Source organism: Enoplosus armatus, chromosome 8, assembly GCF_043641665.1.
Source record: "Enoplosus armatus isolate fEnoArm2 chromosome 8, fEnoArm2.hap1, whole genome shotgun sequence".
Lineage (NCBI taxonomy): Eukaryota > Metazoa > Chordata > Actinopteri > Centrarchiformes > Enoplosidae > Enoplosus > Enoplosus armatus.
In genome coordinates, this window is record NC_092187.1 from 11,444,649 (window position 1) to 11,472,539 (window position 27,891).

Genomic DNA, 27,891 nt, shown 5'->3' on the forward strand with positions numbered 1-27,891 from the left:
GCTTCTTCCTCTGTTCTTACAGGTTGGACTGAAGTGATTCTTGCCAATCAGAAGTTTTAACTTTTCCCAACAAAAGACAGACGTTGTAGTTTGAAAATGTTTGGAAACACCAGACCTTTCTCTTATTCCCCAAGGTTAGTAAATTTAATTTCACTGTCAGTACTGTCACTGTGGTATTAGTTTGGTTAAGCATTTGAGCACTAATTTGAGATCTTTACAACACACCTGTTCACAACCTTTCGTGACAAACTGGTGTTGTTGTAACAGCTGTGTTGTGGACTGTGAATGGTTTATCTTCAAATCATTGCACTGGTGACGATGATGGGGTTTATTGACATGCAGGCTGACAACAGCCCCACTTCTCGTGTTTGATAAGTTACATTTTATTATGCTTAGGGGCTTCTCACAGGATGACCTCCCTCAGCAGAGGAAGCCTTTCCAACAAGATGACCTGAGGGGTGCTCCGCTGCAGAGACACAACATGTCCAGACCCAGTGGAAAATCAATATACAGTATGTTCTGACTGAAATTTTAATTATATTTTCATTTTTGGTGAGAACAAAATGTGGAAGACATCTTTTTTTTTTTTACATCAGTGCAAAGAAAGGAGTACTCTGAGGTGCTGAACAGACATTCAAACAACTTTCACGTCAGAGTGGAGGTAAATGAGTTTGAGTTATCTGCACCAGCATGGAGGCATACACATTACTAAACAGTGCAACCTTGAGCTCTCTTCACCCATGACCCTCCACATTGACCCCACAGCACCTGATCACCTGTGAGCTGGACGGCCAGGAGCTGAAGACGCTGGACGGCTGCTTGGCAAAGCTCAAGATCCTGGATGCCAAAGGTCGTCTGTGGCCCCAGGAGATGATCATGGAGGTTCAGGGAGGATATCTACTGCTCAGTGACATTGAGACCAAGGTTGGTAGTTACATTCTTCCGAGAAAGTTAGAGGAATGTAAACAGTACATTCACAATCAACAAAGTACGAAGTACAGCACATGGCCCAAAGTATGTGGACATCATAACATTTCACCTATAGGTAATTGTTGTAAAACATGTAATTCAAAAACCATGGCCGTCAATATGCTGCTAGCCTCCAGTCTCATTTTGATTGAGATTTTGGGACCTGGCTGCAGGGATTTGCTCTCGTTCAGTCACAAGAGCATTAGTGAGTCGGGCAGTAATTTTGGGAGACAAGGACAGGCTCGCAGTCGGTTTTCCAATTCATGCCAAAGGTGTTGGACGGATCTGGCTTTGTGCACGAGGGCATCGTCTTGTTGAAACAGGGAACTGTTGCGAAAGAGTTAGAAGCACACTATTGTCCAGACAGGAGGTCAATAAGACACAGATTAATAATTACTGAAACTTTGTTGTTAATTTTAACCATGAATTAACAGCTTGTGTAACTAACAGGGCATTTCCATGTTGGTTCCATGCTTGTTAGCATTTAAGGAGTTTTTCTTGTGGCTTATTATTGGATAGTGACAGAGACAGACAGGAATTTCGCAGTTGAATTTCCAATTCATCCCAAAGCACACTATTGTCTAAAACATGATTTTATGCTGTGTCATTGAGATTTCTCTACTTTTAATGGGAGTTGTGGGGCTGAGCCCAAGACAAAACAAACAGCCCTAAACCAAAAGGATGAACTGTGAGGGAAGCATTAAGCAGAATTACACAGTTTTAACTAGGATTAACATGACCTAAAATGACTGGACATCTGCTTTGTTTATTTACAAAATGAGATGCTTACAAAAGTAAAGTTTGGTGTGTAGATGAAGGGAAAAATGTTAACAGTCACTAATGAGTTTAGTGCTAAAGTTGACAAAAGGGGTTTAAAGGTTAAAAGTAGGTTAAATAATTAAGTATTATTCAGCACAAGCATTTGTTTCATTCTTTCTAATACGTCAATAAAAATACATATCAGACTTTGTTAGTGATAGAACAAAATATTGATCAAACCTTGTCAGAAAGCAGTGTGTGAAAATACTTTCAACATTGATCATTAACTGTGCATTCACTTTCATGAACCTGTGGTCGTGACGTTTGTCCTGCTCACTCTGATTCTAAAGGCAGAGCTGGACGCGATGCCTTTGAGTTGCATCCTGCAGACCAAAGCTGTGCTGGACAGCTGCTCCTACAACTCTCTGCTGACAGTAACTATGCAGGAGCGCAACAAACGCCAGGTCTTCATATTCCAGTGTGAGGAGACTGGGGTGAGTCACATTTCACCTTCTCTTTGACCTCCAGAGCAGGCAGGATGTGTTAGTTGGGGTGTGCAATCTCTGAAATCAAGGCCATTCTCTGAAACCATTATCACTACTTCATAACAAGCAGTTTTTTGCTGGTGTCTCGTATTGTACCAGTTTGATTTAAAGCCGATCTGTTTTACCAGGCGGGGCTCATCAAGAATGATCTGGATAAGGCGGTCCAAACAGGAAGTGGTGATGTGGAACCACGCAGACACCAGTCGGACATCAGGTACAACGTGGTGAAGGTCACGTCGCATGAACACAGTCTCCGCGGAGATAAAATCACGTTAATGAGCAAGCAGAGGATGGACAAATAAAGAAATTGAACAGTAAAATGCATGAACTGCTGTCTGTCGTTGATGTTCTCAGGAGTAATCTTGAGAGTATCATCGGGCAACATGTTCCAGGAAGTTTCCGGCAACCTGGGCCTCGTCCTGTGGAGAGAGAGAAGACCCCGCCTACCCAGGACCACCCGGCCCCACAGTGGAGCAACAGAGAACCAGGTACGTCTTGATCTAATCCAGTGTAAGCATATGAAAAACACCTTTGATCGTGGAAGAGAAACTCCAGTTAATTATAGCAGCTGATCTTATCGACAGCTGGCACATACATTTTTAATTTACTCAAAAATCTCAACCGTTTTATGGATGTGTTCTCCTGAAGTTCAGTCACATTGATGCTTGTTTCCAAACAATTTATTTTGTTGCCCTAAAGAAAATAGGACGCCTCCAGGGGCCTACACCCCACAAGAAGCAACAGTGCACCATCCTGATCTTTATGAATTACAGAGTAGCCCAGGGGTTGCATTGTCAGCAGAGCAAACAGACGTGGAGAGGGACACGGTCAGTACTGACATTGAAGTGTTTACATCAGTTATAGGTAGTGGACAAATTACCATAGATCTCGTCTAATAATCTTTCTCATCTCAAGGAAAACATGCTCAAATATGACAGTTAACGAATATGTTTTGCTCCTTTTCACAGGACATTTTAAACCACGTAATAAATGATATGGAGATCTTCATGGACAAAGTGTCTGCTGCAGCAAATGCGCCTTCAGTGCAAGAGAACAAGAGCAATAAGAAAAATGTGTTCAAGAAGAAAAAATCCAAGAAAAATGGTAATGTCCTTTTTCCCGGTTTCCACAGGCACATATGATTAAGGAAGTAATGACTGGAGACGTGACCTCCTATAGGTACAAACACACTGATAGCACAAATGTTTCTCCTGCAGCACCAGCTTTCAGTCTGCCACCTTTGGAGGAATACATCTTCTGCCTTCAGAAAATCAAATATGGATTCAATCTGCTGGTAAGATTTGCTTTTGGAAAGAATTTGCTCTAATGTGTTGGCTGGAATGGGCGATAACAGAAGAAAGCAGTGTAGTGTGACTGAAAAACTGTTTGTATTACAGGGCCAGCTGGACGGTTCACTGACCAGCCCCAGTGCTCCTGACTATGTCCACATCTTCTTCACTAGTTTAGCCATGGTGAGCCCCTCTAAAACCTCTTTCTGATCTACATTCAAGGCAGTGATTGCTACTCTCTTGATGGTGACAGTTAACACTTACTCCCTCCACATGTCCGCAGCTAGTGCCTCAGTATCCTGCAGACCTGCCTCCCACTGTGCTCTCTCCCCTGCTGACAGAGGCGACCGTGCAGCTGCTCAGTCAGGTCGTCAGCCCGGAGGAAGACGGCCTGTGGACGTCTCTGGGAGACTGCTGGAACATCCCCAGGTAGGGGCGGCTTTTATAACCCTCAAACACTTACACAAGTCTCATATATAGCCCTCTGATTATAAGTGCACCTATACCTGCTCTGACACGCCCTGTCTTGAGGCGTAGTGTGTGTGTTAGCTGATATGAAAATATAGGTCAGAGTTAATGCTGCATTCATGTCCTACGGAAAAAAATGATAGACAAGAGTGTTTTAATTTGAAACTGCGTTTAATTACAATTTTAAGTCTGGAGAGACTTAGTTTGGCAAAGGACAACAAGCAAATACTGTGAAGGATATATGAAGTTAACTAATTATTACTATTACGTTTTTGGTCACTTATAAGCCATTAATAAGAAAAACATTACACATCCCTTTGGCTGGTGTTTATCTTCCTCCAGCTGTACACTTGCTGGGAATCTGGACCAAAATCTACTTATTAACATCTTATCAACATGTAAAGCTAAACATTAGTCAAATTAATACTTCCCAAACCTTGCAAAAATGAATGGCCTCTAACTGATCTACACAGCATTAGTAATGATTTATTAATCATTAATAAGCAATTAAAGGAATGGTTTGACAATGATTGGAGCCACTCTCATGCCTGTCAGTTAAATGTGAAGATACAGTCAGAAGCCAGTTAGCTTAGCTTAGCATAAAGACTAGAAACGGGGAGGAAACAACGAGCCTGAGTCTGTGTTAATTAGTGAGCAAGATTTTGAACAGCTCCTACATGATTTTGAACCTTTGTACAGGCTAGCTGCCTCAAGTCTTTATGCTAAGCTAGCTGGCACCAGCTTCAAATATAATGTACAGACATGATTGGTATTGATCTCATCTAACTCTTGGCAAGAAAGTGAATAAGCACAATTCCTGAAATGTCAAAGTACTCCTTTAATTTCAGTTTATAAACCCTTCATGAAAGGTGCCTTATTGGAAAGAGGTACCAAAACATTTTGTGATCAAAACTCCTAAAATTACATATCAGGACTTTACTTCTTACTGTATTTTTTTGTTTGTTGTGGACATTTACCATGCTTGAATTACCTCAAATCCATCATTCACAGGAGCAACCAAATTCTACAGTGATGTTTCATGAAGTCAAGTCACTTCAGCATTAGATAGTTCTCTTATGTTTTTCACTTATCTAACAGTTTTCTGCCCTCCTGTGACCTCACAGGTCCAGATGGCTGGATGAGGACATCCCACCTTACATCCCAGAGTTCTACGATGGCTGGCAGCCGCCTCCCTGCTCACCCATGCCTTCCCCGCTCACTTATCAGGACGGTCCAATGAGCCGGAGCAACAGCCAGCGCTTCCCACCTGGCAGGGGGATGCAGGAGGTAGAACCATACTGACACAATAACTCAGCTTTACCTCTGGTTTTTGTCTCCAGTTCTTATGGCTGTCGTGTCAACAGCTTTAGCAATAGGTGTGTTAATGGTGCTCTGGCAGAAATATTAGGCACTGCTAAACTAGTTTGCCCATATGGTAGATTACAGTGCTAGTGATTACACCCTGCTGTTTTCAGCACCTCAGTAACTATTATTCATTAGAAAGCGTTTTAATGAAATATGTTGACACTGTGCTTGAGAAGTTGGGAGTACCCCATTGAAAAGGATTACCTTTTTTTTTAAAGTGGCCTTTAATATGCAAGTTTTCAAAGCAACATGAGACAACTAAAGTGAGGCCATCATCACAAGCCTTGTATTCATTCAGTTTCCTCATGCTGCATTTTGTGCCTTTTACAGCCTATGACCAACAGTCCATGGAGTTCACCACCACCACCACCACCACCACGGTAAGTGTTATTACACTGCAGTAAACATGGCTTTATGATCACATTGGTTGCAAACATTTCTTTTAATCAGTACTCACTGGGCTTTATACCGGCCATACGCATTGCTGTCACAAAGTGTGTTTCTGCTGCTGTTTTAGCCCCACTGAGCCACCCTTGTACATGCGGGTCATTTACGACTTCATGGCCAGGAACAACCAAGAGCTGAGCATTTTGAAGGGTGACGTGGTTCAGGTGAGGTTGGTTCATGTCCACTGCATGTCAAATACAGGCCAAAGACCTTTATCAAATCAATATTATTGTCACTATTAGAACTAACCACAGGGTGTTGATGCTTTACTACTCTGAATGGAGCCTTTATTCTATTTAAATCGTCATGCAGCTGTTTATATATTTACCACAGTCACAATCAGTTGTCATTACTGACAGTAGTAACTTTCAGGTGCTTGAGATTTTGGGCTCTTTGGGCTTTTTACAGGTGGTTCAGAAATCCAAGCAGTGGTGGCTTGTTCGTAACGCCCGTGATGAGGAAGGCAACGTTCCCCAGAATGTCTTGGAGCAGATGGAGAGCACCAGGCCCATGGAAGATCAACCGGTGAGCGAAGTGACACATAGCTCTGCTGAGTAACACTTAACAGGTTTCACATGATGTTTTATTCCCTCATAGCGGGGCAATCGCGGCCCAGTGACTCTGGACATGACCTCCACACCTTTAGAGGTCAGAGCCTGGCTGGAGTACAAAGGTTTCTCCAAAATGTGAGTAAAATAACGCACAGAGGCTGTGAGAACGATAAGATGTTTGTACTGCAAATAAGACTTGTAATTGCATGACAAGGTTGTTTCATGCCTTTTCACGTACAGCACCGTGACCAGTCTCGGGGTTCTGACTGGTAAACTGCTTTTGGGGATGAGCAAGCATGAGATGAAGATTGTGTGTCCAGAGGAAGGAGGCATGGTCTTCTTCCAGCTTCAGGCCATCAAGTCAGCCATAGCAGTAAGTAATGCGTTATGTGATATGAACACACACTCACACCGACTGCAGCACATCAGTGATGTTTCATCCTGTTCCCTGCAGCTCGCCAGCGAACCATCAGGCCTTTACAACAGCCACTACTAGCGACCTGCTCCGGTTTATTTCTCCTGAGTTTTCATCCACAGATCAACATCTGGAATTGCTGGCGTCCAATTCATTTTTTAATGTCATGAATGATCTTTTGTGGATGGCTGCTTTCAGCATTTTATTTAAGGGAAACACTTTTAGCAAATGAAACATATATTGTATAATTCATCTCCAGCAGCAATAATTGTTATAATAATTGTTACTCAGAGATTAATATTTAGTGCAATTAATTTTATTTATGTGCTTCCAGTAAATGTAAACTGTGATTAAACTTAAAAATATGTAGATGTTTATGTTCAATCCAACACTACGGTAAGATTGATTGAATAACTATTATTAGATTACATATTGTATAAAATACAGCACATTCTCTTCTGCTGCATTAACTTATACCCTATATTATATTTTCTTTTCATTGATTCTTACATGTGATGTATTGTACAGGAAGTGATGTTGAAATTAAGTCACAAAATAAAAGACAAAGTCAGTACAAGATTTACTTTAATCTGTCAAAAAATCTGTTTCACGTGTAACAAAGAAGTGCTTAAACTCAAATTTAAATTTCTACTTGTATTCGTAATATTAGTACAAACTTGGATTTCTATTTACACAATTCTGATTCAACTAAAAACGGTTTTAGAACTTTCGTGTAAATGTTTGGGAGAAACCGACACAACCAACTAGTTAAGGGATTATAAAAAGACATACAAACTTTTCTCTTGTCCTGAATTATGAGTTACTGAGTCAGTTGCCCTTGAACATTGTTGTTCACTCTTTCGTGTTTCCCCACTTGGCCATCTTGTTGTTGACAGGAGTCTTCATGAATCTGTTTGACTTCATGTAGGCAGCAATCTTCTCCAGAGCCTATGATGATATATTATACCAAGTCATTAAAACAAACAAAAAAAATTGTTATGGTGAGTTGCATTACACTACTGAAAAAGCACAGAAGTGACTCCACATATATATTATTGACCTATAGACATCACACGGAGACACACAGGAAGACAAAGTGCAGGACTTTCTATTTCTTGACTGCAACTTTCTGTGTTAAGTGCAGGATGTGCTGTTTTTATCTGATAAACAGTTGCGAGTTCTCACCTCAAAACGGTCTAAAAGATCTTTGAGGTTCTTGAAGTCATCCAGACATGTAGGATGAAACATCCTGTGTTGATCCAACAGCTCGTACATGATGAAGTCCACAAAAGTGATCTGTTGTAAAGAAATAATATACATAATATTAACAAACATGTTGAAAAGAAAATAAAGGCTCAAAGTAGACTTTAAAGCTGTACTAATCAATAGTTTTATGTGAGCAATCAGTCAAATGACTTGCATGTAATGTGAAAGGGGCAGTTATTCTGCTGTACTCCCTCAGCTCTATGAAGCTTTATGGTCTGTTTATGCCCATTGTTTTTTCTCACCTTATTATCAGCTCAAATCGACAGTTTCCAGAAATTTAAAAAAAAAAAAAATTTACTGTACACTACCTGCTCAGCACCAAACTGCGGATAGACAAAGTTAGTGACTAACCGGTGAACACAGGAGCATCTAGCAGCTCAAGACCCAATTATATTTCTCAAAACACAACTCCAAATGTGAATGCTAATGTTGCCCCCCCCCCCCCCCACCATATCAACTTCATGTCAGATCTAAGTGATTTTTGGCTTGTTGAGGGTTACGGGCCCAAGTGGGCAGTAAAAAACCTGAGTAATGCAGCTTTATGACTGTGCCTAACATATGAATGAACATATGATCCCATGTCTAAGTGGTGACATACCTTGTCACCAGCAAACCACTTCCTGTCTCCCAAGAAATCGGAGAACTGCTTCAGTATGTCTGGCAGTGCCTTAAGGTAGCCTGGCTTCTTCTTGTCCTGACATCAGAGGGGTAAAGTTGTCATTAGTGGAGATTCAAAGGTGTAAAATGACACATTCAGTGTTATTAAACTTTTAATGTAGCACTCACAAAATCAGTGTAGCACAGCATCACAAAGCCATTTCTGAAGTCCATTGACTGGTTCTCCATGATGTCCACACGGATCTTCTCATCCTCCGTCTCTCCGCCTGTGATCAGACTTTGTGACACACTCAGGGAATAAAGACTGAGGTGCTACAACTGAAACCTGGAATCTATGTATAATTGTGCTTCTCTCTTTTAAAAGGAGACTATAAAACTCTTTGGTGCGTTTGGAGAATTTCCAAAATAAGATATTTTATTTTGAAATTATGAAACGACTTAAAAAAAACACACCAAAAAACACCTTTGTTCCACATGTTCAAAAGAGCCAAACACACAATACTTACACAAATTGTGCTTACGAGCAATGTATCTCAATATAGCATTGCTCTGCACTATCTTCCTGTCTCCATCCTCCAAGTAGGGCAGCTGTGGTGAGATGTCAATCACAATACCATTATTAGTTGATGTTTTATACTCACTCACTTTGCACTTAAATTCATATGCACAATATGCAAAGGTTAAACTCACTCACATTGGGAAAGTTCATTCCAAGTTTCTGTTTTTCATCAAACCAGCAGCTCTTGTCATAGTTGGGAGCTGTGTGAGAGAAAGATGAGTTAGATGATTTAGTGGGTATATTGTATGGATACTGCACCACTTGGTTGTTTATAACAGCTGTTAGTTGAAGAGGTAAGCTACCTTCACCACAGACATAAAACTTGTCCTCATACTTGGTGCCGGTGTACTCCAGCAGCAGGCGGGCAGGCTGGGCAAGCTGCACAAGTGTCCACAAAACATCAGAGATGGGAGAGAGTTTGGTGATGTTTGTGTTCATGGGGGGGTTTACACATGGACTGCAGATAACATGCATTCACATTTTCATCTCTCCCTTTTGTAATTTTCCGATAATGAAATTGTCATTATTGCAAATACAACTCTGGCCTCATGATAACTTAAATACCTTGTGTTCATAATAAAACATGGAATTATGTGCTCACGAGGACCTTCATCATTCATCATCTCATGAAAAGAGAAAAAATGTTCATGTATGTCTTCAGCAGACGGCTGTTTAAGTTTGACCCAGTTTATTAATTTAGCTTTCTGGGGATCGATCTTTAGTTATGTGGTAAAATTATTAGTCTATTTGATTAATCTTATGGCAAGAAATTAATAATTGCCTATTTACTGATCGATTTAAACCGTTTCAGGGCCACAGTGGACTTGGTGTTTTATCCTCAACAGATTTTAACCAATAGCACGGCTTGTGTGCATTTTGTTTAATCAAAAATCACAAATAAAAGTTATTTATTAAGTAAATATACAGAACATTTGATGCACCTTCTTAAATGTGAAGTTTTGTGTTGTTAGCTTTGTTTAATACAATATTAACCTTGGGGTTTTATGTCTTGGTCAAATAACGTGTAGTTAAACATTTAGAGACAAGACCTTTCACCACTTGACCAACAATGGAATTAGGTGTGTACATGTGCCCGCACGGTGCAGCACGTCGGTCACAGAGCTGCTTTCGTTAAAATGACACTTGCAAGTAGCTATTTCATTTATAAGAACATTTAATGGTCCATTTTCAAGAGCTATTTCCCCTCTAACTAACTTTACGGCCCTTTAATTCCTCCGGTAACATTACTCTTCCAGAGAGAACAGCGGTCTGAACGCCGGTTAATTAACGACGCTGCTGATTTAAAATCTCACAGGTTAACGTTAGCTAACATCTTCGTTAGCTACATTCGAACGTTGGGGTCGTTGCTAACGTCACCGATTATAACATTTTGAACACGTGCACGTATTCATCAGTTGCATAACGTTGAACCGAGCGACGCTCTGCCGACACTTGTATTTGTTTAGAAAACACACTTAAGTTATGCAGTAAAATGTACATTTCAGTAGTAACGTTGAATACAAAGAGTTTGAGAGGCGGCGCCGCGGTGTGTGTTAAACCGGGGACTGGTGGATGACCAGCGGCAACCGTTAACAGCAACAGCGCTGCAAACAACGGGAGCTACTTCAGTAACAAAGACGGCTCAACTTACCCCACGAATATCCCAGTAAGCCAGTTTCATTGTCATTTTGAGTCACTTTCAAATACCAAATGTGGCTGACCGCGACTTCTGCAGCTGCTGTAACACGATGACCGGAGCGGGAGAGAAGGTGAGGTGGGCTGGTTTCTCTCTGCAGCCTGTGAGGAGACCGATAGAGGAGGTGGGCTTAGTGAACCGGGCGGTCACACACACACACACACACACACACACACAGTTACTCTGAACCGGTTCTGTTGTTTGCACTTATGTAACATTTACAGGGTGTGTGAATATGAGTACGATAAGCAGCTCTGCCTCGTTTCTCCACCTGACATAAAGAATGTAGGTGATTAATGCTAAGTATTGTGTATGGAAATCCTAACAGATGCGGAGTCATGCTGAGGCAAATCTCACAGAAACCAGTATAACTGTACAACAAGATTACTGAGTACTTCCTGAATAACTCCGAAGTGAGCACTATAGTAGATAATGATGATGATGTAGATAACTTAGTTACTCTGTTTGTGCACCCCCAGTACAGTGATACATCATACTGAGTAGATACAACGTAGTCCTTAGTTAGGCCTACTTCATGATCATCTGACCATTTCTTTATGGAAGTTTTGATTTGACTTTAACAGTTTAATGGTGAAGTCCAATCAATGCATGCTATTGTAAAGTGTTAGCAATAAATACACCTTTTACATAAAGCTATGGATTAACCTGCATACAAGAGTTGTGTAGGAGGAGAACAAAAAGCAACAAATATAAAGATGAAACTTCATTTTGACCCTGGAAATGGTAAAACGATACAAACTCAAGGTTTGTAATTGGTCTGAATTTTGTGTTGAACCTCCTGCTCACTTTGACCCACATTAGAGAGTAATGATCTGAATATGGACACAGCACACAATGCACTCTTTGTTTCACTTCTTTTACTCACTCACAAATTTCCACCGACGCCTGTCTACTTATCTACTGCTGAAACTCAGACCGACCTTATTTGTCTAAATAAATTACAAATATTCAGATTTCTTTTCTGATTCTTTTTGTCTTTATCACTTTTCTGCAGTTTTTTAGATACAGAAGACATTTATTTGATTTCTGGGATGTAGAAACTGCAGCAAGTCAAGCACTCCAATGTGAACAACATTTATTTTTTCTTAGACACAAATGTCATTAAATAATATTTCACAAACAGCACATATAATTCTCTGGGAGGGACATGTAGTACTTTTGAATAGCAACAAGTAGCCCCACGGATAACACCAGGGCCCGAACTGAAGGCAGGAGTTTGAAAAGGGTTTGTCAAGTTAGTTCTCTAAAAAATGTGTTTATTCTTCAATTTGGCACTGGTTCAATTTGAGCAAGGAGTGAAAACTGAAGGAACAAATCATGCATTATTCACTGTACTATGACTCAGAAATGTATGTATTTAAAATATCTGATCAGAGTTACAGTTCAGACTGTCAGTAGAAACAATATGTCACAAAATAAGAGTTGGTTTAATACAATGCTAGAACTGAGTAGCACACCAGAAACAAATATTGACGTGCCTTCATGCAACCCTACTGAATCACTGTAAAAAAAAAAAACAAGAATATGACACTGAACAGCTGTGAGAAATGTTGTTCATATCATTACCAGTAGCAGGAATACTGAAGGTGAAGTTATACAGCATGACGTTTGGTCCTGTGGATAATTACAGTACAAAATGTCAACCAGACAGACAAATTCACGTAGTGTTTTTAATTAGACTATGAATGTTCTTTTAAGATTTTTGCATCTTTGCTGCAAAAGTTTATGATTTGATAATTAGTCAGGGCCGTAGCCAGGATTTTAGAAATACTGAGGTCATCAGTCGTAGTCCGCCTCACCCTCCACTCCCCTCTGCACCAAAGAAAGTTATTTTATTATTTTGATTTTTTCAGTTATGATATTCTTTCAATGAAATTCTTCTGTATCAGGTTGCACCAGCTTTTCGTTAATCCATTACTTAGTGTATGAAGTTGTTCCTGAACTCTTTGTAACTACGAGCTTCAAACTTATTTGTTGTTTATTTGTTGCACTATTAAAACCTAATGAGTAATGAGTAAATCTGTTGCTAGGAAACATCTGTAACACTGTCCAATTAAAAACATTCAACTGTAAAGAGGACGCAACAGTTTTAGGAGGCCCAACAATATTTTAAACTTAACTACCAATCCTGAGTGAATGTATGCATGACTTGGTTTAATTTATATTTGCATACATGGAGACATTTGTGTGCCAGAGTTAGTAGTATTCAGGAAGTTTTAGATGAGTAGGAAATATTCAATCACACTGACGTTATTAGAAAACTAATGTTAGTGCAGTTAGCTAGATTACACCTGACATTTAGTTTGTGTACATATTTAGTAACAACTAATCTCTATGTAAGAGGTAGTTTGGGTGGTGTAACCTCTTATTTTGGTAATACCTAAATCTCCACTTGCGTTATAGCTACGCTAAGTTAGATAGCTTAAGAACAGCTGGTGCAGCCCCTCATGGAAACCAGCAACAACAACTAACTGATCGCTAACTAAAATGACTCAGAACTTTGTCTCTACTTTCTCTATAATGATATAGGTTATATACTTATTTCCAGGAGACTTGCTAGGAAATTATTTGGAAATTACAGACCTATAAAATTGTTTTATCTCCTGAAATGAAGGTCTAAATGCTGTTTCGAAGCCTTCTCTTTGCTGCACATTTGCTTATTTTGTTGGGCTAAAAGTCAATTCATTTAAATATGTGGAGTCTATAAACACTGGAATCAGCCTAAAAAAACACCATGTATACGTTTTTAACCGTAGAGCGTAAAGGTCACTAAACCCCCAATGTGCCAGAAAAGATAGCAAGAACATGACCTCAGTGTCCTCAATGGTAGCTACAGTCCTGTGTGGAGTTAGAGGCTCTTTACTTTGAAAATTGTTCCTGATTGTCTTTTTACTTTAAATCGGTCAGTGTTAGATCCAGTTAATAAGTTTTATTAACGGGTTGAATCTTGAATGTCAATATTATTCAATGCTTTGTACAGGAAATACAGACTTTGTACAGACACTCTGACAAAATGTAGTCGCAAACCATGAACATATAATAATTTAAAAATAAATAGCTCAAGAGACATTGTGAAATCACGGTGACAAATTAAACAAAGAACGACTCACAGAATCTAAAGTGAGTAAACACCTTGGGAACACAGATTGTAGGTCCTCTCTCATATAGCAACTCTCATAATCTTCTTGTAACAAAGCTTTTCTCATTTCACTGGTGTGATATGTTAATATGCAAATCTGTACAAAGTCCTGATATGAAAACAGGGAATGTGGTGAGCATTTTGTTTTTGTTGTGCCGCACGTTCACTTCTCTCCCTGCACAGCTCCCATGCACAGACTCCCCTCCTCCTCGATGGTCTCCAGCTCATCTGTGCGGATGGCCTGCGTGATTAAATTCAACTCCTCACACATGGTCTCATACCGGTACGCCACACGGATGTCAGGAACGTTGGTGCGCCGGATGTCATTACTCTCCTGCCCCTCCTTGATGTAGTTTGGGCCAAGCCAAGACCTCTTCACCTGATCCAGAAGAGGAGTAAAATGAAACTGTCTGCAGAACAATAGACTGAGGAAGGACAGTAAAATGGGATAATGTGTAATGTGCTATAAAGATCATTTATACCTTATGAGAGAACCCGCTCATCAGCACGCTGTTTCTGGCCAGCTCGCACATGTCACAGGAGCTCAGCTTCCACACCTGAGCAGCAATGCTGTACTCTTCCATCAAGGGCTCCTATGCAGAGCACAAAAGAAAAATCACAACTGAGAAAACACTGCTTGTTGGAGGAATCAAGTTGTAAATTCACAATAAATACCCTAAAATTAGTAAACATAGAAATGATGGAGGTTTGTCTTGAACAGTTTATGTACTACGGTCTTCCAGACCATTTATAACAGCAAGTGCATTTAAGTAATACAGTTCTATGAGTATCGACCACTCGTGGCAACAAACACCTCTTGAGAGAAGATGAACTCCTTGTGCGTGGATACACAAATTCGTGTTTAAGGACCCATTCAAGCATCTAATTAATTCTAATTTATTGACGACAGGTGTGCAGGAGAAGTCAGCCAATAAAGCTGTGTTAAAAACATGTTGACAGTGTTGACATTAATTACAATACAGTTGTGCAGCATGTGTGTACATGTCATGTAAGCATTTATAGTAAAATAAAATGTCACACTTTCTCTTACTTCATACATATGTATCCCATTATTATAGCACTTTGCTTATACCATATTTCCTATTTTCAACTTTTAGAAGATTAACAACAAACTTACAGAAAATTTGAAATTCTAAAAAGTAGGATGTTACAAATGTTTGGCTGTGTACGCTAACCTTGGTGAAGTGAAACTGCAGCGGGTCGTCTGTGGACAGAGAGACCATGAGGCCTCTGGACAGGTACTCTGGCAGAGGGTTACGATGGTAGCTGAGGAACAGGCTGTTATTGCTGAGAGGAGACATGGCGATACCTATCTGGGCCAAGTAGTACAGATACTGCAGCACAGGAGCCTGGAGGAACATAAATCATGATATTGTGAGTTGTCATAAACAATCAATGCTAGGAGTACATTAATACTGCAGCCCCATAAGGAGGCAACATTATTACTGAAGTATGACTCAGCTAAACAAACATAAGTCAGATGATATAGATTATCATGGGTCACACCTTCCTGAGCAGCAGCCCGTGGGAGATGTTCTCTGACAGCATGAAACCAGACACCAGGTGATGGATCGGCCCAGCCTCCCCACAATGAGGACGTAGGACAAGCGTGTGAAACCCCCGCTGCCTGGAACGAAGAAGACGCAGATACAAGGAGGGTGACTTCAACAGATTAACACTAACAGTAACACTCAAAACAATCAGGCAAAGTATAGTCTGCATAAATTAACATTCATCACAGTTCACCCAGTGACTCAAAGATAAAACAGATGACAGATAAAGTGCAACGGATGAATCCCTAAGCATAAAGTGGATCCTCTGGTTTGTTACCCTTTGTACACACACTTGTACTTGTTATGAAGGTTTTTGTATTTTGATTTTTCTGAGGTGGAGTGGGACAATCGGCTGTTAAATCAGTTCAGGAGGCGTTCAAGAGTCCTTGTATTGCCCTGTTAATGCAATAAGGTTATTCAATCTATCCTATTTTACATTCTGTACATTCTCTCATTCTCTAATAATTGTGTTTTTTGTAAGTATTCCATTATTTAAATTGGTTTTATGTATTATGAATTGTAGCTGTAAAAATGTGAAGGCAGCTGGAAACTGGATAAAGAAAAACTGATATGTTAAAGGTGAATTTGTAATGAAAATGTAACTGCACTATATGAGACCATAAAATATAAGAAAGACAAAGAAGCTAAACCTTTGGGAAGGAAAGTTTGTTGCTCCATTATTATTTGCAAATAAACTGTTATTTGTCTTGCGTATTTAACATAATGTAAAGCTGGTTTTGTGTCTCAGAGTTAAAAGACTAAAGTTTTGTGTTTCAAAATGTGTTACTGTAATGAACTGATTAACAAAAATACAGTCAATAAGCATCTTAATTTGACGGTTGGGGCTAAAATGTTCTATATATACTTTTTGAATAATTACGAAAGCATAAGAGATTCATATTTCTACCCAACACTTCCTACTTCCTATTGATCTTAAAATATACATTAAGTCTGAGGAATCTACAGGAGTCAGAAAAAAGAAAGGATATAATCTAAAACATATAATCAGGGGCTGTTGGCATTAACAAAAAGCAGATTATGGCAGCCACTGGACTCAGGTGTAGTTACGTACTTGCGCAGGTGATTCAGCACAGTCATGTTTGCATACATGTAGTAGAGGTAGTAGGAATAGGGCGGGTTGTCCTCCTCTGTCCAGTTGACCGGCAGCGGACTGTCCAGGTTGAAGATATGTTGCTCTGGTTTTGACTCATCATCCACGCTGTCAAAACCCACAACCTGTGCGAGGGACCAACAAGAGACCCATGAAACCCCTCTGAGGTCCGGCTACACGTGAATAATACAAATTCATGAATCCACAGCAAAGACTTCGTACATGCTGAAGGAAGAGGTGCAGCTCTGGATGGCTGCTGGGGTCGACCGTAACCTCGAACAGAGGCATGAAGATATTCTCCAGCATCTCCTGAAAGTTGCACAGCTGTTTCTTCGTGTGGTAGACGTCGCTTTGAAAGAAAAACACAAATCAAGAAGTCAGTTGTGAGATTATGTTTTTTTTATTTTTTATTATATATTATAGATTAATCATATGTTTTGTATGTAAAATTGAAATGAGTAACCTAACTACCAACTATAGCCGTCAAATAAATGTAGTGGAGTAAGAAAGTACAATATTTATAATTACAATAATTACAATAAGTATAAAGTGGCATAAAGTTGAAATATCTAAGTGCCTCAGAGTAAATGTAGTATCACACTTCCCAGCACTGGGGTTACTCACAAGAGTCGTGGCACTTGCACAAGCCAGCGCACGTTATTGGAGTAGACCCGATGTTTGACAGCCCACTTGGCCAGCTTGTCCCACTCATCTCTGGAGCGCCCGTAGATCGACAGCCTGAGCTCCACGTTCTGGTACTTGCTCTCCTCCAGGTCAGCCATCACCTCCTGAGACGCAGCGACACAAACAGTCAGCAGAGGGCACCGGTGCCTCACACGGTCTCTGCAGGCATCAGCAGCAAAAAGCAGTGATAACAGGTGTGCAAGTGAGCACCTTAATAATGTGGCCAAAGTATTTCCCCTCAATGAAGTTGTCTGTTTTGATGAAGATCTCTCTCAGGATGGACTCGCCAATGGGATTGTATTTGGCGTTGAACTTGTCAAAGCGATGAAAAGTGTTACGGTCCTGCAAGAGTTGAAACAGCGTGTCACTGTGATTCAAACAATCTTACATGTTTTAACCTACCTCTCTCCCATGGGCGTCACTTACTGCGTGCATGTCCAGGGTGTCCACACTCAGGTCAAAGGCTGTCAGGTTCATGCTCTCAAACACCTCCATGAGTGTCTGGCCTTTGCCTCTTTCCACATGTACAATCTCCTTGGGATACTTCTTCATGGCCCTTTTGATAAAACGCAGAAGGTGCTTCTGGTTCATACAGGACGAGGCGTGGATGTGTGTGTCCACCTGTAAAAGACAAACAAGAAAAAAAAAAAAAAGGATGGAGCTCTGGTCGTGGATTACAACAAATAATCGTGATTAGGATTAGTAGACACAGCTCTCAAATTCACCTTACGGATATTGTAGAAGTCTCGATGTGGGACTTTCTTCTGCGCTGCCAGCTCTTTCATCTCGTTCAGCAGGATGTGCATCTGGAACTTGGAGCTGAGATACTGCAGACGACGGTAGCAGAAGGACTTTCTGTGGCAAAAAGAAACAAAAACAAGTGATGGATACTTTCTGAGGTAGTCTAAAGATGTAAAAAAAATATTTTGCTGCCATTTTTTGTATTTTCTAGATGACATAAAAGTCTGGTGGTAGACCATTTCAACGTCCAAGGGTCATCATTTATAGTTAAATCTAAAATGCATGATACACACATATACACATATTTTTGTCTTCAAAAATAAGGAAAACGTACACGGGTCCATTGATAATGAGGGCCATCATGACGTTCATATCAGCGATGTACTCCTGCAGGTCTGGATACGGCAGGTCCAACTCTGTGCTTCTGTGAGCAACATGAAAATATAAGCAGTAAAACTCTCTGCAGCCAACAAAATGTGTGAACTGAGTCTAAAAACAGACAGACATCCCACCACATCGAGGACCACAAGATAAAGCATGCCTGCACCGAGTAAAAATATCTCACTTTTCCATAACGTTCCTCGCCGTGTACACATGCATGACACCATCCACCATCTTGCAGCCGTAACCCATGTCAGGGGGCATGCTGGCAGGGTCCTGGTTCTCGTAGGGGTGCGTTTTAGAAACAGGTGGGTGCACTGTGGCATCTGAGAGAAGACAGAATGTCACACTGTGTCACGGAGGTGGGAACGCACATGCAACTATGGTCTGATGTGAATGGCCTGTGCGTTGTGACAGCCTGTTCAGGGGTGTGTGACAGATGGATTGTGGGTGTGCCCGCTTATGTCTTAATGTGAGAGTACCGCACATGCCCGGACATGACTTATATTCCCACATTGACATTATATTATAAATTGTTTTTGAGTAAACTGAGCTGGAATAGAGGTGCAAATAACCACTATTCTTACTCGTAGTTAATATGTTGATTGTTATTTTGATTTATCTTGGAGGACAGATCCCTCATCTGTCACACTTTCAGAGGTTTCTTACTTTTTTCCTGTGAAAGGTTTTATTGTTTTTCCTTATCCGAATTGAGGGTCTAAGGCTAGAGGGTGTCTTATGTTGTACTAAAAGTCTTTGAGGCTAATTTGTGATTTGTGATTTTGGGCTTCACAAATGTTATAAAATGCCAGAAAATAGTAATGAAGTAATGAGTAATGAAAATGCCCATCACAAGATTCCAGCCCAAGGTGACGACTTCAAATTGTTTGTTTTTCAATGATAGAAAAGAAAGAAAAGCAGCAAATGCTCAAATTTGAGAAATGTTTTTGCATTTTTTCTTGATAAATTACTTAAATACTTTAGGATTAATCAATTATCATAATTGTTGGAGAATACTTTTCTATTGACTAATCGTTTCAGCACAAATAAGGAGTATGTGAGAGTGTTAGTGTGGTGTTGGAGGTGTGTACATGCGCATATACCTGCAGTGGCTGTGGTCTCTGAGAACTCCTCCTCATAGATGTCTAAGTCCAGAAGAGGCCTCTCGCTCAGCTCCTGCAGGTAACGAGCGGTGGTCCTGCAGAAACTCTGCAGCGACAGACCCATGTACTTCTGTCTGATGAACAGAGCCTTCACCACACATTTGGCAGCATCCAACAGATCTGTGAAGGGAACCTTGATGGGAGAACAATAGAACAAAAAGGAATGAAGACGGAAGCTAAGAAAAACAGATGGTGTCTTTTTGAGAGAGGAGGTGTTATTTAATTGTGAGAAACGACACAAAAGAAATTGTGTGCGAAGAAAGACATACTTCTACTTTCTTTTCTACTTTCTCCGTGCATTACTGCCGTGACTCTGACTTACCCCACATTTCTCCTCTCCAGATATACTGACTCGCTGGTACTCTCTCTCAGGAACCAGCTCTCTCTCCTGCAGGTCAGGGACTTGGCTCTGCTCCTTCATGTATCTAATGGTAGATCAACAAACAAAGTATTTTCTATTCTGGTAGTTTAAGATATACATTCAATGGGTGGGGAGGTCACTGTTGCCAGGGGAAACACTCACTCGAGATCTGTGGCACTGTCAGTCTTCATGAACTCCTGTTTGGCTCGCAGGAGGATGTCGGGTTCGAACCTGTGAACAGAGGCTGAGCTCACTTTGGGATCATCGGAGCAGAGTGTGACTGCAAACACAGTCACGTATGTTAACTACCAACCTCCTTCCTTTCTCTGAACTCACTTGACATCCTGGCTAATCTGACGCTCAAGGCGATGGCGTCTCTCCTCCAGCTGTTCGATGGGGCTGTCCTCTGGAAATTCATAGGGGGCGCTGCGCATCTCACTCTCTGCCAGGGTGCGTGAGAACAGCTCCTTTACACGGACACATGCAATAAAGAACATTATGAACGTTTACACATCCAGCCACAAGTACGTTTGAAATAATCTTAATATTTTAGGTTAATAGTTGAGCACAAGTACTAACCTCTGCAATCTCCTTGTACTTCCCGTCCATGGATGTACGCAGGTCAATGGACTGTTTCAAGGCCACAGGGATCCCAGGCAAGGAATGCTGGGAAATGAGGAGGTGGCGGGCACCACGGAGATCAACTAGAGATAAAGAGGGAAAGAAATCATAAAATGAGGGAGGAAACTCTGCATCTTTGGAACTACTGAAGAATGTTTCTCCTATAATAAACATTAAGGCCTCAGTATCTTCTAATGTCAACAGTCATCAAGTTTCTCCTCTTAAGACACACACAGCAACTCATTTCAGTTTGTAAAGATGATAAATCAGCTGTATCCTATTAACTGTCAAAGAGCTTATCAACCCTGATAAAAATAAAAAACGTCTTCTCATTTTTACTCGGAATGGAAAAAGTGGACTCGAGCAGCCAAATCACGAGCTAAACTAGCTTGATGAAAGTACTCTTTCTTCATGATTCTTCATTCCTTCAACATATTATGAATTCACAGTGACCAAAGCAGTCTGCAGAAGCTTGTTGTTCCTCTGTCAGTGGGCCCTTACACAACAGTGGAGGTCTGAGCTCAGCGGCTGTTTGTGCCTCAAGACACAATGGACCATTCAGGTGGAGAGCTCATCAGCACATACACCGGCTAATACCCTCCGTTGTTGCCACTGCAAGTTTTATACAAACACAGTTGTCATGGAAAGGCGAGAAGGGAAAACGAAGGGGGATGGTCGTTGAAAAAAAAAAAAAAAAAAAGACTCGGGACGAAGAAACAATGCCTTCACTGCTGTACCACCCGGGGTATATTTAGCAGTCTGCCTGCAATGATATTAATCTTACCCTCGAAACTACGCACCTGCCACTGAAATATTCATCATCCTGCTAAATATTTCATCCAGTGTGTGCGCTAGTGTGTCACTGGGCCTGTTGTCTGTCAGTATTTATAGACCACAAGAAGGTCAAAGAGGGTATACTGTATGATACCTGCAGGCTGTGTTGTCTTTGTACTAAATCTGTATTGTACTCTGTATTGTGTCTAAATTAGGAGTCTGATTTATTTAACACAGTATGTCTGAGTCTGTCTGCTGTACAGGGACAGTAAAGGAGACCAGGGGGGCCAATTAACTGGGCCGATAAGGCCTCGACAAAAACCTTCATTAAAAGGTATAAAAACACAGGCAGACAGAAGAGAAAAGAGGTGATGGTGTAATCATTGGCCAGACCACAACTCACCACGTGTTTATCACCTTCTGCTTAACACTGTCCAATCAACACATCCCACTCAGCACGCTAAGTATCTCGGACTTAAATACTCTAGCGAACACAGAAGGAAACACAAACTTCTTCAGCGCATAAATATTCAAGCGGGCTCGTGCTTTGACCTTTTAAAGGCTGAACAGTCGAGCCCCAACAGTGAGCAAGGAGATCACCTCTACGTACATAACATAAAGGAGGACTTTAAGGAGCATGACGTTTTAACCAAATGAGAAAAAGAGTTACGCGAGTTCGGACACCCATACAGTATAGATGTTTGGGACGATGAAGATTAAATTAGTTAACCTGTGATTTAGTTTGATAATAAGACATGAAAAGACCTGGAATATGTTCCCCTCTGAATTGTATATGGATTATAAAAAGTACATAATTAGAATTAGAATAGATTGTGATTATAAAAATGTGTTTTGGGTTGCAGAAAATGTACTTGCCTGTACTGTGTTACGGTATGAAAAGTAAATATAAATGTGTTCGTCCAACTTAAGTTATCATCATAGTGACTCCATCATAGTGACTCCAAGGGATGCAGACTTTAGACATTTAATTATTCATTGTTTTTGCCAATGAACGTAATACAGCTGTATTTTTCAGTATTATTTCAATTTGAATTTAGTACTGAAACAATTTATTGATTAGTCAATTGACAGAGATTAGCAACTATTTTGACAATTGAATAATCGTCAGTCATTTTTTCTTAATTATATCATTGTAAATTTAATATTTTGGGTTTTTTTTACTGCTGGTGAGACAAAAAACTGGACTTCATCTGGGGCGTTAGGAAACACTGTATAATGGATATTTTACAGACAAATCATCAGCAGACTGAACGATCATGAAAATAATCGTTAGTTGCAGCCCTATTTACTTGAGAAAGAACAAATGTGTCATGGGCAATCATTATGGTAGAACCTCTACTGGACATAGCTGGTAGATAATTTATATAAATAATAAATAATACCATTAAAATAACACCATTGTAAGACGCCCCTGTGGTGGAAGCAAGGAGCACTTCTGTGTAATGTAGCGGCCGGCTAACATGTTATCTCTGCTGTCGGTTTGGGGCATATCAGTGTGTCGTGATAACAGCGGACACTGGTGTGGAGGGCAGGAGGCGACCAGCGGCAAAGACATCCATGCTGGGCCACAGCAAAGCCGAGCCTAGCCAAGCCTGCGGTGCCCCGGAGCTAATCCCCTAATGGCTGCTATATTTGGATCAGTAGCATCTATGGTTACGTAACAACTCATCCCCCCACAGTTGGAGAACAAACCACTCAGAAATTAAAGTCAGCCATGTTTCCTGAATATATACTACATAATCTAGCTGGCTAAAGCTTATATTGATCTAATAGGAGAGGGAGAAAAAGCAGCATGAGGCCTTAATGCAACATGAGTAAAACAGATTGGAAACTGCCTCCGCGCACCACCAGGTGTCTTATACAAAAACATGTTGAATCAAAGACAACACAACACACCATCTTCTCACAGCTCATCGCTCCATGTTGCCACTGAGCCTCAAAACGAGGTCAAATACTATCAGCTTGCAGAGGGACTCCCACTGCATGCATATTTCAGCAGTAATACATGAGTATGTAGAGTCCTGACTAACAGTCGAACCGGATGGTGTGCTGCAAAAGGTCCTCGGGGATAAGATCACAAGTGGAAAGTCATTCAAAGCCTACAGGCCAGAGGGGAGCAAGAGGTCAGGGGTCAAGAGACATCCTGTGGAACTTCATCTACATCTTCATCTGCTTTTTTCTCCCTCGCCTTTGTAAGAAAACTCCTGTCTGAGTGGAGTAAAATACATACAAATCTGGAAGATTATAGTTTGATATCAAGAGATTCCCTTTCTTTTACCCCCTCCTCCCTCCTCTCGCAGGCCATGCATCATCCATCCCTGTCTACCTGCTTCCATTGACTATGCAGATTTGGTATTCAGCCCACAAGAAATGCCAGTGACTCACAGCCTCTGTGGAAAATGTTTCACTGTGAAAGCCATACTTTCTCACAGCTCACATGTGTCAGTACCGTTGGGAAAAGCAGGAATACCGGAAACGACAAATATAAACAGCTCATTTTGAAGTCTTTAATAACATTGGGTATTGTTTGAAACAATAATAGTGCTGATACACCACCTTAGTTTCAGTACCAATACCTAAATCATACTGTTTTCAATTCCTTACTATGAAGAATATGAATGTTTTTCTGAAAAATCCCTCTTTTAATTTAACAAAAGAAGGCTAAAACTGGCCTCATTTTGATTTAATTCAGGAACTATACAGAAATAAGATTACAAATCTTACCAGGCAACTGAAGCCAGTTTTCAGGATTTGAGAGTTTTTGATACTTTGTGCTTTGGATACAATTCAAAAAACAAATCAAAGTCCAATGCCTAGCTCTAGTTTTTAGTGCCAAAGCAGTTTGGCTTCCACAACTAACAAATCTACGAAATCACATACATAAAATCAGAAAAGTCAACATAACTGAACTGAAGATTTCAGCTATATTAATCTCCGATGTTTCACAAGAAAACATGGCAGACCCACAGTTCAGCATGACAACAATTAAAACTGGCCGCTCACTATCATATAGGGAGTCTCACGTCCAAAGGACAAACACACATGCATGGCTGGGAGACTGTAGCAGGATTTAACAACTCCTCTGTTCCTCTAAAGGATGCTCTCTCCTCCAGCATCTCTCCATCATACAGCTGACATCTCTCAAGATGTGTAATCAAAACCTTTCTATGGCCAGAGATGGTTTAGTCTCTGCAGCTGAAATGAACTGCATGTCTGCAGGCCGATGTTGGTATTCTTGTAGAAACCTTCTTCCTGTGTTTCTTTTACTGCTGTCAGCCTTCTCGCTTGAACCATAAAGAAAAGAAATGCTATAAATATAAAAGCAGGATGCCCACCGGCTTGAAAACAACCCTTTTTGATCAGATCCCACAGTTGCAGGTGTAGTCAGCACAGTTGATCGATCTGCTCTGCTTCTTGTGCACAGTTGCACCTTCACACCGTCTCCAAAACACATGAGAAAGCTAGTTTTGTGGGACAATCAATCGGCACAAATTCTCCTCAGCACACCAAAGACAGCACTGCTCAGGGCTACTACACAAAGCCGTCAAGGGACAGGCAGAGGAGAGGGGCAGTGAGTGTGAGAGGGGGAAAGGAAAAAACGGGGGAGGGTTAGAGGGGAGGAGAGGAGAGGAGAGCGTTATTTGTGGTTTTTGCACAGGATGAGGGTAGTGGAGCGTACCTGTCTCCTCAGAGCCTGCGTTAACCAGCAGCTAGCTGGGCTGAAAGAGGGGAGAGAGAGAGAGAGAGAGAGAGAGAGAGAGAGAGAGAGAGAGAGAGAGAGTCTGTCCTGGCAGGGGGATGGAGCATGCCACACAGCAAATGGTCCAGGATGGCGTCTGCTGTCCTTTCAAGATGGGTTAAAACATGATGGGAGCGAGGGATGGAGAGAAACAAGCCAGAAACACTTCAAACACTCAGTCAAATGACAAAACTGGCAACAAACACACATGCGCTCTCACATAAACACACTCACAGAGTCAAAGAGTCATCTCCTCTATTCCATTAATCTGTCCCTGTCATACATACAAAGAGCTGGTCCAGCAGATCCATGAACTCCCCCTCACATCCCAGTGTGTGACCCCCCCTCTGCTCTGTGTGCCTCCTGGTTCAGGCCAGCTGTCGCTGCACTAGCTGCCTCTGGAGCTGATCCTCCTCATTTAAATGCCTCTGACATCTATCTGGGACGTACCACAGGAGGGAGAGGAGGCGGGGGGGAGACGACATACATCACCAGCGGATGTGGATTCTCCTGCTGTGAGTTTCTCTAACAGCACCCCCCCCCTCTTGTCCACTTTATCCTCCGCGCTGTGTTTTGCTGAGGGGGACCATGTGTTCGGGATGTTTGTGTCGTCTGCGTGCATGTGTGTGAATAAATGGTGCTGTCTCAGCGGTAAGATTTGAGATGTTATGGTCTCTTTTGTCAGCTGAATAGCGGCAGTCTGAGGGAGATGACTGTCTAATAAATGAGACCTTGCCTCCATCTCCTCTCACATGAATGAAATTAAAGGGCCAGCACGTTGTCCCCATTATGGTTGCAGCAGTCATTTCTGGAACATGCTTTCCATGCTATAAGCACAGGACTGTGTGTGTGCTGAAAATAATGAAATAACACACTAATAATTCAGTGAACTGATGCAATTTCATGACACAGAATGATAAATGTTTGCGAAATCTTTCATTGTGTCTGCAAGTTTCTCTGCAGTCGTATCTCTCTTCATATTATACTTTTGCACTGAATGTAAACTTGTTCCGGATAAGAGCAAAAAAAAAAATGTCATGAACAAACTGGACTGCACTGTGCCTCTGATTTGTGTCAGAATACCTTTCATAAATGTCATTTCTTTTAAGCTATGAAGAAAAACGTCCAGTCATGGCAGAACACAGCCATGAGACATCTATGTGACTTGTCCACCACCACACAAAGTTCCTGATCTTTAATTTAGTCAAGAAAACATGGCACTTACTGGGCAGCAAATTGAGTGTTTTACAAGCCTTATAGACACGTTGACTGAATCTGTTGTTAATGTTGTTGCTAATTTGCAACCAATGTAAAAGAGGCGTTTAAGCTCAATCAGCATCAGTTTGTATAAACTGTTTGCGCTGCCTGTCTTATCTTCTCTTGCTCAATGCTGTCAAGAGTTCAACTCAAGTTGTCTTAACTTGGAACTCAAAGCTGAATAAGAAATCTACCTTTTCTAACACAGAATCTTATTTAAGCATTTGTGCTGTTTTCTTACACATATATGAGACCAAACCAACAGTGTGTGAGTCCGTCTCTCGATACGTGTCTGTGGCACTTGGCCCCAAAACCATTGGTTCATACTGAAGACCTGAATCTTTAAAAGTGTGTCACAAATATATTTTTTACAGCAAAAATAATGTGCATTGATCTATTTTAGGACCCTGAGCAACTGCACAGGTTTGTCCTCTCTTCAAGCTTATGGGGAGAGCAGCTCCTCAACTGGAGCAATCCACTGCTGACAAACTAGACAGAAAAAAACGCTCAGAGAGTCAAATGCAATCAGACCACAAGCAAATTACAACTCTGCCTCTCAAGGTAAATTTTTATTATTTTTTCAATGCACTCAAAGCTAAAATAGCTTACAAGAGGACCAATCAAATTGTTGTGGCCCCACGAGGAGCACAACAATCAGGACTGCTGGTCACTGATGGATCAGTGTGGCTGCATTTATTCAGACCCGGCTCCCTCTGATGGTTGAATGCTGCATCACACACAAATCAACACAAGCTCATTGTGGTGTGAGGCAATCAATCACTGAATAAATAAAACTCTGGAGGCTGGCAAAGCGTTAATCACCCTGACCTGAATTCATTAATAAAATAGAAGCAGTGGTGGAAGAAGTACAAAGACCCTTTATTAAAGTAGAAAAAGAAATACCACCATTTAAAAACACTGCATTACAAGTAAAAGTCTGTGGTTTATATTATCATATACAAGATATTATATTATTATTATTATTATTATTATTGATACATTAACATGTAAACAGCGTTTTGATTTTGCAGCTGGTCGAGATGGAGATCATTTTAACTACTTTTTATGGTATTGTGCATTTTTATCTATAGCAATGCATCATATTTTGTAAAATGATGACATGTTTTGCACAAAACTTTTTAGGGCTGCAACTAATGATTACTTTCATTACTCTATCGATTGATCGTTTATACTATAAAATGTTTAAAAAAATGTTTTCAATTTGCTGTGAACATTTTATTTGTCAAATATGAAAAAGAAAAATCGTCCTCACCTTTGAGAAGCTGGAACCAGCAAATAATTTGCATCTTTGCTTGAAATGATCAGAATAGTTGCAGATTCATTTTATGTTGATCGA

General features: G+C 40.8%; 3 protein-coding genes across 5 annotated transcripts; 1 reads left to right on the forward strand and 2 right to left on the reverse strand.

The window, feature by feature from the left end:
• Positions 1-96: 96 nt before the first annotated feature.
• eps8l3b (EPS8 signaling adaptor L3b) lies at positions 97-6,889 on the forward strand. The gene is made up of 19 exons (XM_070911007.1): positions 97-134; positions 397-512; positions 597-661; positions 766-928; positions 2,083-2,222; positions 2,402-2,487; positions 2,628-2,761; positions 2,973-3,100; positions 3,242-3,377; positions 3,491-3,567; positions 3,671-3,745; positions 3,846-3,991; positions 5,155-5,317; positions 5,726-5,775; positions 5,913-6,006; positions 6,251-6,367; positions 6,440-6,528; positions 6,634-6,766; positions 6,848-6,889. Exons 1-19 carry the CDS (start codon positions 97-99, stop codon positions 6,887-6,889), a joined length of 1,992 nt encoding a protein of 663 aa, XP_070767108.1.
• A 575-nt stretch (positions 6,890-7,464) lies between these two features.
• On the reverse strand, positions 7,465-11,026 carry gstm.1 (glutathione S-transferase mu, tandem duplicate 1). Of its 2 annotated transcripts, XM_070910296.1 has the most exons (8): positions 10,903-11,026; positions 9,554-9,629; positions 9,387-9,451; positions 9,199-9,280; positions 8,861-8,958; positions 8,673-8,768; positions 7,994-8,104; positions 7,465-7,756 (listed from the first exon to the last, which is right to left on the reverse strand). In XM_070910296.1, exons 1-8 carry the CDS (start codon positions 10,936-10,938, stop codon positions 7,661-7,663), a joined length of 660 nt encoding a protein of 219 aa, XP_070766397.1. In that variant the 5' UTR covers positions 10,939-11,026; the 3' UTR covers positions 7,465-7,660. The 2 variants fall into 2 exon arrangements, with proteins under 2 accessions (XP_070766397.1, XP_070766398.1); XM_070910297.1 differs by lacking the exon at positions 7,994-8,104.
• Positions 11,027-14,153: 3,127 nt separating this feature from the next.
• Positions 14,154-20,806, reverse strand: ampd2b (adenosine monophosphate deaminase 2b). 2 transcript variants are annotated; one of them, XM_070909889.1, is made up of 17 exons: positions 20,702-20,806; positions 20,459-20,589; positions 20,285-20,353; positions 20,084-20,186; positions 19,702-19,894; positions 18,805-18,924; positions 18,552-18,648; positions 18,202-18,331; positions 17,903-18,097; positions 17,687-17,818; positions 17,417-17,580; positions 17,015-17,141; positions 16,754-16,917; positions 15,635-15,755; positions 15,304-15,477; positions 14,590-14,700; positions 14,154-14,486 (listed from the first exon to the last, which is right to left on the reverse strand). In XM_070909889.1, the coding sequence occupies exons 1-17, from the start codon at positions 20,729-20,731 to the stop codon at positions 14,271-14,273; spliced, it is 2,277 nt and encodes a 758-aa protein (XP_070765990.1). In that variant the 5' UTR covers positions 20,732-20,806; the 3' UTR covers positions 14,154-14,270. The 2 variants fall into 2 exon arrangements, with proteins under 2 accessions (XP_070765990.1, XP_070765989.1); XM_070909888.1 differs by having other exon boundaries at positions 18,552-18,641; positions 18,783-18,924.
• Between the last annotated feature and the right edge of the window lie 7,085 nt (positions 20,807-27,891).

What these genes read in the sequence shown, in the direction of transcription:
- eps8l3b (XM_070911007.1), top strand. Translation starts at nt 97, where the DNA reads ATGTTTGGAAACACCAGACCTTTCTCTTATTCCCCAAG. An exon ending in TGACATTGAGACCAAGGTTG is followed by an intron (nt 929 to 2,082) that starts GTAGTTACATTC and finishes TTCTAAAGGCAG; the next exon opens with AGCTGGACGCGATGCCTTTG. An exon ending in AATATGGATTCAATCTGCTG is followed by an intron (nt 3,568 to 3,670) that starts GTAAGATTTGCT and finishes TTTGTATTACAG; the next exon opens with GGCCAGCTGGACGGTTCACT.
- gstm.1 (XM_070910296.1), bottom strand. Translation starts at nt 10,938, where the DNA reads ATGACAATGAAACTGGCTTACTGGGATATTCGTGGG. An exon ending in TTGGAATGAACTTTCCCAAT is followed by an intron (nt 9,281 to 9,386) that starts GTGAGTGAGTTT and finishes ATCTCACCACAG; the next exon opens with CTGCCCTACTTGGAGGATGG. An exon ending in TGCTCGTAAGCACAATTTGT is followed by an intron (nt 8,959 to 9,198) that starts GTAAGTATTGTG and finishes GTCTGATCACAG; the next exon opens with GCGGAGAGACGGAGGATGAG.
- ampd2b (XM_070909888.1), bottom strand. Translation starts at nt 20,731, where the DNA reads ATGGACGGGAAGTACAAGGAGATTGCAGAG. An exon ending in AGTACAAGGAGATTGCAGAG is followed by an intron (nt 20,590 to 20,701) that starts GTTAGTACTTGT and finishes GTCCGTGTAAAG; the next exon opens with GAGCTGTTCTCACGCACCCT. An exon ending in ACGGGCTGCTGCTCAGGAAG is followed by an intron (nt 15,478 to 15,634) that starts GTGTGACCCATG and finishes ATGTTCCTCCAG; the next exon opens with GCTCCTGTGCTGCAGTATCT.